General features: G+C 37.7%; 1 protein-coding gene across 1 annotated transcript in view; it reads right to left on the bottom strand.

The window, feature by feature from the left end:
• DISC1 (disrupted in schizophrenia 1) overlaps window positions 1-4,793 on the bottom strand; it is a gene marked incomplete at its 5' end in the record, with an annotated part of 7,803 nt that extends 3,010 nt beyond the window's left edge. The window contains 2 exons of the mRNA XM_010136691.1: window positions 1,259-1,388; window positions 4,643-4,793. Of these exons, the coding sequence (XP_010134993.1) occupies window positions 1,259-1,388; window positions 4,643-4,793 (281 nt within the window). The remainder of the gene's footprint in view (window positions 1-1,258; window positions 1,389-4,642) is intronic.
• Window positions 4,794-8,199: the final 3,406 nt, after the last annotated feature.

The following is an 8,199-nucleotide window of genomic DNA, read 5'->3' as shown; positions in this document are numbered from 1 at the left end:
AGCAGGAGCAATCCATAAGAGTTGCTAGGAGCCACCAATCATCACAGGTCAGCCTTCTCCAGAACCTCAAATTCACGGTAATTTTGATCAAATGCTCATAAATAGCATGCCTGTACAACACTGAGGATAATTTGTCCCTAGCACAACTACACAGGGAATAAGGATTCACCTGGAGCAAGTATAAAAATGCTAGCTGGTGCAGACTCTTCAGTACAGCAGTTCTCAGCTGAGTATCTTGAGATAGCTGGCTAAATGTCTAGATTATAAAAGATAGTTTTCTGGATACTGATAATGTTGAAATACACTATGTCTTCTTTGATATGTTGATGAAATAAATCTAAACAATTACAAAGGTGAGAAAAGGACAGAAAACATTTCTTCATCTTAGTCAGTTTTTGTAATGGCCATCTAAGACACTTTTCTCTACTTCTTTGTGTTTTATACATAAATGTGTGTGTACACAAACACACAGATGATTATACTATCAGATCCACCAAAGGAAGAAAAGTATCAAAAATAAGGAGATTAAGATAAGACCATATAATGAAGAAAACTAGACCTACTAGATCTCTAAGATGTCACTAAGATTGCCAACTGTGTTCACCAAGGTTTAAGAGGAGGTGGAGCAAAGACTTGTACTAGACAGTAAACTGATATCTTTGAAGGACAGTGGGGAAAAAAGAGCTAAGTTTTGCTTAAAAGGCTTGCAGATTTAAAATTGGACAGAAGCCATCTTAAAAACATTCCATTTGGCAAATTACCTCATTGTGACATCAGGTGTCAGCGTAAAGTTATCATTGGCAAATGCTGACTGCTCCATGACAATTCCTTCACCGCTATGAAATGCATCAATCATCTTTCAGGAACAAAAGCTGGTAAATCATGGGTTTACAGTCAATTCTAACTAGATACGGATGAAAACTTTCTGTCTTTGAATAAAAACTTCTGAAGATCAGTGAACTATTAAAATGGAAATTAGAACATAAAGAGCACACTTAAAAAGATAATGAGGGAAGTTAAAGCACATAGACAAGCCACCAAGCCTTCCGCTTCTGCTTCTCCATAATGAGATTAACACAACTCCTGTGGCTGCCATCTCCAATCATCACTTAGATTATCAACTGGACTACAGCCAAGGCTCTAATTGCCGCACAGAAGCAGTCACAATTACAATAAATTTATTTAACACTGTGTGACAGCTTACAAGTTTTTCCCCACACTGGACTGGTTCTTACAGACAACTTCGCAGTCCTGTTACCTGTAACCATTTCTTTTCTTGAAAAAGCTGGTTTCGTTTTGTGGCTGAAACCTGTATCCTCTCCTGGTAGGTGGATCTCCAAAGTTTCTGTTCATTTTCATGCCAAAGCTGCATTTCTTCACATCTAACCCTTTGAAGAAAAAAAAAAAAAAAGACTAAGGTTAAAAGTTAGCACTATTGCTGAGTATCGATGTCTCAAAGATTAAACAGATCAGAATGCTACTTGTTACCTTCAGAGCCATAACACTCCATCACCAGAATTATTACATCTTAAACACATATAGTTAGAGAACAAGAGATTTTTTCCTTGGCATATCTTCCTTTATTATCTTAAACATTTACACTGTTTTTACAACATGCTCAAGGAGGAACATAGCTTCAGGCTTTCCCCAGCTTTTTCTTATTTCAGAAATTTATCCATCACTGCCTTGAAAGAGACAAAACTAAGGCACATAATTTCTATCAATACACAGAAAAATATCTCTTAGACAGAAGTTTAGAAACTTGCCAAAGCCTTTTTTGCAGCTTCTGTCAGCTTTTGAAGACTACATTAGAGATCATCTGGAGTGTTTGCTCCACAATGCCAAATTTTACTTCTCTTGCACAGTGAGTACTTTCAAAATCACAGTCAGTGGGATTCTCATAACAGTCGGTACAATGCTCAGCTGAAAACGTTTGCATGATTGGACCCCAAGGCAATCAGTGCATTACATTAGTGTCAAGTCTATAATCAGCCTCTCAAAATGCACCTGCAAACAATGCAAACCTATTTTGTCTTGCATGTTCCTGCATAAGGGCACATGTGCTTGCAAGGGCAATTGCATTTCTGCATCCATCTCTAGAGACAAGTGCATGCATTCCCACATAAAAGGTACAGATGCATTTCAAAACCTTGTTTTAAATAAGTACTATCTCAAACGTTTTTGAAGCATAATTTCCCATCATAATCTTGCAAAGCAAATACATCCATGCCTCATACAAAACATGTTTCAGAAGTCTGGTTTAAGCATGATTAATTACACAATTACGATCTTCATGTACAGCTGTTTAACAAGTGTGTAGAACAAGAGGATCTTGTTTCTTCTGGAGGACTATCAGAAGACACATATGCTTTACTCCCTCTCTTGACAGATTGAAGAACGTACTGAAAAAGCAAAATAAAACCTTGGCACTAAAATAAATGGCATTAATACTTAAACAAAATAGACATAATGACAGTGTAACTATATTTCTGTAACAAGAAAAGAGATCAGAGACACCCATATTATGAGGTGCTAGGCCATCACTGTGTACATGCCTTACAATCATTATAGATTGCTGCAGCTTCAACCGAGCACACTTCCCAGCAGTTCTGAAGCCTTCTTCCTTTAGTAAGTGCTGCATGCAATAGAAGTTTGTGAGCGGCTGGACAAAATTTAGGAAATATTCCACAATAAACATAGGTTATTCTCCTTGGAAGAAACTCCATGTATATATGCCTACTTGGTACTGAGGAAACAGAAGCAAGATCTATCTCACCAACCCCAGGTGCTTGCAAGAGGACAGTATTGTTCCTAGGCTAAACATAATCAAACCTGGCTCCTACCACCTGCCTCCAATATCCCATGTGAACACCGAATACATTCACCTAAAACTCATCTCACAATTTAATCAAGAAAAACAAAACCAGGGCACGAATTACAGTGTCAGGTATTAAACAAATAACCTGCCATACACACTTCTAATTTGACAAGTTCTTTATTTGCAAAAAGATGAGACTGGCTTAACTACAGTAAAAGTGCAATGATCTGGTCTTCTGCAGCTAGTCTGAGCAGCTTTTTAATTTTCCAGATGAAAAAAGAAATCTTGGTTGTCTTGGGTTTTTTCCAATTCAAAATGAAAATAAAAACTGAAGCCTACATACTTCCCTTGAAGCAGTGGTCATGTTTTCCACCCTGTACCACCTAAAAATACTGCCGGAATGGAAAAATTTTAAACACCTTTACTGAAGACAAAGAGTACGCTTGCTGCATCAAGAAGAGTCAGACCACAAAGCGGTGTGAAAGGCTACAAGAATCAAGAGAGAAAAAGAAAGGGTGTCACAACAACCACAGTCAAACTGAAGCTCAAAGAAGTGTGCACAAGACAGAGAAGTGAAGAGGATATTCATCTGACTGAAGAATGGCGCTGCTCTCACCTGTGCAAAGCGTTACAAATATAATCATCCAAAGAACAGGAACACTTTCATAAATGTACATATATAGTATACATAAAAATATATATACATTATATAGGAAAAAATAAACAGACTATGTATTTCAAGGATGCTTTAGTGACTCAATTTCTATGACACCAAAGACAACACCACCTCTTAAAGACAAAATCATTATTACAAATTTACACATAGTGTAAACACGTCCTAATGACAAAATGTTGTATCCTAATCTTTAAAGACTGGTAAACAGGCTTCTTAGGACTTCAAAAGATAGAACAAAACAGCTCTGAGGAATGCAGTTTGTTTCAAACCTGCATCATTACTAAATACTATAGACACTAAAAATGCCCTTAAAAGTCTTACTTTTGCAATAAAAATCTTATTATCCGTACTGATTTTTACCTCATTTTCATGTATATCAAAAATCACACCCACATGTACCAACTACCACACTGCAGACTTCATATGTACAAGCTGCCAGAAAACAAAAGGTTTTTCTTTTTTCATTTGTGCTATCATATTTTAGAAAAGCTTCCAATACCTATGCACACTCTCACTTCTAACAACAGTAACCAGTAACATAGCTGAAGACCGACCTAGAAATACAGACAACATTTTCTTCCTAAGCTAACTACCTCCCTTGGGTCATCCAACACATCTCATATTTCCCCATCTTTGAAGCTGTTACTCCTTCAAGAGAAGGCTGGGAATTTATTTTTGTGACTTTTTACTAAAAAGCTAAGCACATTACTGCCACCTAACAAGTGATGCATAAAAGGAAGCTCACAAAGATCTATGCATATCAAAACCAAATCTATTTTTACTTTATATTTAAATATTCTTTCATTGCCTGAAAATGAGCATCAGAATTAACTCCACAGGGAATTGTTGCTCAAGCTGCCTTGCTGTTGTATGCTAAGCTGCCACGTCAAGGATTGAATCCCATTCCCACTCAATACCAGTGAGAAAAGTTATATTTAACACACCAGTTCACAACGATCCGTGTTTTTCAGGGCAATTCTGAAAGAATTGTAGAAAGATAAAAAGAGGGAGTGGTGGACATTTTCATAAACAAGCTCCATACTGATATGTTAGAAGGTCCTTAAAACTCTTTATTAAAATCATTCATAAATGGTATTCAACATTTTGAGAAAAACAGAAGCATCATTTTACATAATCAACAAACTTACCGATGATCAGAAGCCCAGTGCAATGCTGCTTGAACTTGGATAACGAACGTGTCCAAAAAACTGCTAATTGAAGGATGCCTTGAAGGGAGCTGAAATTTTAAAGAATTTTTTTCTTTCTCCAGTTCTTCCAGTTTCCATCTAAATTTATCGGCTAGAAATTAAATTTTTTAAAAAAAAGTTATTTAACAGTGACAAAAAGGTTTCATTTTACCTGAAGAAGGGTGGGGGGGGAAGTTCATTAACAGAAAATAAAATCCCCCTCACAGACAGTCCTTCCCCTTTTGATAAAATATATTGGTCTGTTTTGCTCAAGGAAAAATTACTAAGACTACAATGGAAAACATCAGATAACCAGGAATCTAAGCAACTTTATTCTATGACAAGGACAAAACTGCAGGCTTTCCAGCTCCTTCACAGAGTTTTGACTTGGTAATGCTCCAAAGAATTGGCTCAAAGTTATCATCTGTACTCTTTTCTTAGCGTAACAGCTCTGAATTCAATTCTAAGAAAACTTCTGCTCTTCACTGCTCCAGTTTAAAACAATCTTAGATGGCAGTTATACATTTAAAGCCTGATAGTTTAAAAAAATGTATTGCTATTAGGTCAAGAACTAAAGAATCACATATGCTATCTCAGCAATGTATTACAGCAGAAAATGTACATGCAATTAGAGCAATTAAACAAACATCTTATTCCAGGCTCTCTTGAATTATGCTTACTTTATCATCCAACAAAAAGATTTACTTTAAATAAAAACAACAGGGCGCTTAGAGTTCTTTAACTCTGTAACTACCCTATCAAGTTATATCGGTTCTTACTTTGTTTTCTTTCCAGTGTAGAAAACAAAGGAACACAGTTCCAATTACAGGTTATTATTTCTGGTATGTGTATTCCCTATAGAGCAAATATTCTACCAAAATCACATACATGACAGATCATAAGCCCAGCTGGTCCAAGCCAGAATACTTTTGCAGATACATTAGCAAAATCAGAGAGTTTTGAGCTAGCTCACAAATCGAAAACCTTCACAGTTCAGTACTTTCCTCATGACCTTGCTGCCTATAATTTTGTACGATTAGTGTTCCTTCCCTTCTAATATTTTTCAGTAGAACATGTTACTATCAGAATAACATCCATCTGTGCATGCTTTTTACTGCTTCTTTTCTTTCTTTATCCTCAAAGGGGTTTTAATAAGAAGGATTGTTTACATTTGCTAGTTTAGTGAAATGATCCATTTTTACAATAATCTATCATTAGTATTGATCTCCCTTCTGATTCTGTGCCAATAGGGTGGAACAAAGACACAAAACATTCTAATGAGACTAGATCTTCTCCTTGGGCCAGCAGACTGTTCCAGAGTAGCTAAACTCACATTTTTGTTATTGTTGATATTATTAGGGTACAAAACACTGCCAGAAGGTTCTAGCTGAAATGATCACTTCCCAAGTTACTGCATGTACATGTGTGCATATTCTTCCTGCAAAGGAGAAACACCTTTTCAGCAGTGGAGGTGAACCATATCTGCTGTGAGTTTCTCAGGGACCTCAGCTGAAGAAATTCATCCTATCCCTATCACCACAAGAAAATTGGAGTTTGGGCCCAGACAAGACTACTGAGTCCATTCTTCGACCAGAAAAACATGTCAGCATTTGCATTTCACGTGGAATTTCAAACACGGCCATCAAAAATATCACTGTTAAACAGAAAAGTAAGGGTTGGATTGTATCCAACAACCACTGAATGCCAAAACATATGGAAACCCCTTCTTTTACTCAAACCATTCACCACTGGTCTTCCTGTGTTACCCAAGCAGAAGTTGTGGTAACCCTCTACAGCCATTTAATGACATTGTCATTGTTCTTTGACATAACAACGCTCACACTGTGTTTGTGCGTCCAGTTGTTTCATCGTTCTACTCCTACCCGTCCTGGCCCTAGAAACAGACTATTTTGGGAAGGAAACAGATGAGGGGATTCACATGCCAACTCACTCACTCTCTCATTAATTCTTGGCTGCATCCTGCTTTTTATATTCCAGTCTACACAGTATTCAATTAGTTTCTACTAACAGATGCTGCTAAATAATTTGTTCTACTGGCAATTTATAAGTACTATTGCTGGCCTTATCCACTTGTTACCTCTCAGCACTAAACGATTTTTTTATCCTTTCAGTATTGTGGTTAGAGGTTATGTCTCCAGAGACTCCAACACCACAGCACTCAGCTTTTAGTTCCTCTCTCCTAGGAAGGAGACCCCTCAGTTTGACCTGGCTGATGTTTTCAGTGTGTGGAGAGACCAAAGCACCACGGTGCCAGCTGCAGAGCAGGGAACCATGCAAATAAGCCTCATCTCAGCCCAGCTTTCAGCACTGCAGCTCAAGAGAGAACCGGATCAAGCAGAGGTAATGAAAGTTATCAGAAGTCTAGCAAACAGAACACGAAAAAGGGGGCAATAAGCAGGGTTCCTTGATGTAGTGGAGATAAAAGACTGAGGGGAGTAACTTCCAGTACTATTACACACCAAGCTGCTGCAAAGAAAACAGTAATACAATGCTTTTCACCTCTCCACAGAACTTGAGTCCTCACTAACAAACCTGAGTTGCCGCAAAGGAGATGAGGAAAAACATTAGATATAGTAAAGCACTAAAACTAAACTAATTGCTTGGGCCAGACAGTAAATCTCCACCACTGTTGGTTTTCAAGTCAGACAAACACCCCATGAGCAGCTCTGGCATAGTTTTTAAGGTCAAGGACAGCAAGATCAAATGTGTTCTTCCACGATCCCTTCCTACCATATTTTCTAGGATTTTTCAGCCAAGAAGCAGACACAGAAAGCCTCTGATATTAGTAAGCCATCAGACTCAACAACACCACTTTCTTTTACCTTCATTTCAGTCTTTTAAGCTTGTCATTCCAACACGGGAAAGATGTCCCCAGAATTCCAGATCTTACCAATGGATTGAGACACTAAAAGAAACTACATGCACTCAGATACCTCCATCACACACAAAGGCTTAATACTCTGCTGCTCTGTCCCATACTTCACCTCAAAATAAAGTCATTTAACACAGCTTACATGTAAGAAGCATGTTTGATGAAGTTCATAAATCAAGGAACTTTAACGTATGTATTCAATACATACAGTTCTACAGACAAGCATTTGGAATAAGGCTTAATTCTCCTTACCAGCCTTTATTTCACTGCATTCTGTTGCTAGAACTGTTGCTGTTGTATTCTGTTGGTAGGACTTGCAGCAGTCCTACCAATACCCTAGACAGAGCTTCTACTTCAGCAATAACAGCAAGAGTTAACCCTTAAATTGACCTACATTCCAATCCGTTACTGCCTGGTGCACTTCACACAGCCTACTCAATTTAAAGCCAACCCAGAGTACAGGCCTGGAAGATGCTGACTAACTGCTGTTCTCAGACAGCAGTCAGAGAATTGCATTGTCTCTAAAGACCATGTTTTGTAATAGCTTTGAGCAAAGGAGACAATTTCCATAATTTTTAATTGACCATATGAGAACATTTGGCTACCTCTCTGATTTTTACATATT

This window comes from Buceros rhinoceros, unplaced genomic scaffold (assembly GCF_000710305.1).
Source record: "Buceros rhinoceros silvestris isolate BGI_N320 unplaced genomic scaffold, ASM71030v1 scaffold6675, whole genome shotgun sequence".
Taxonomy (NCBI): domain Eukaryota; kingdom Metazoa; phylum Chordata; class Aves; order Bucerotiformes; family Bucerotidae; genus Buceros; species Buceros rhinoceros.
Note: the sequence above shows the minus strand (reverse complement) of the source record. Positions and strands in the feature narration are given on the sequence as shown.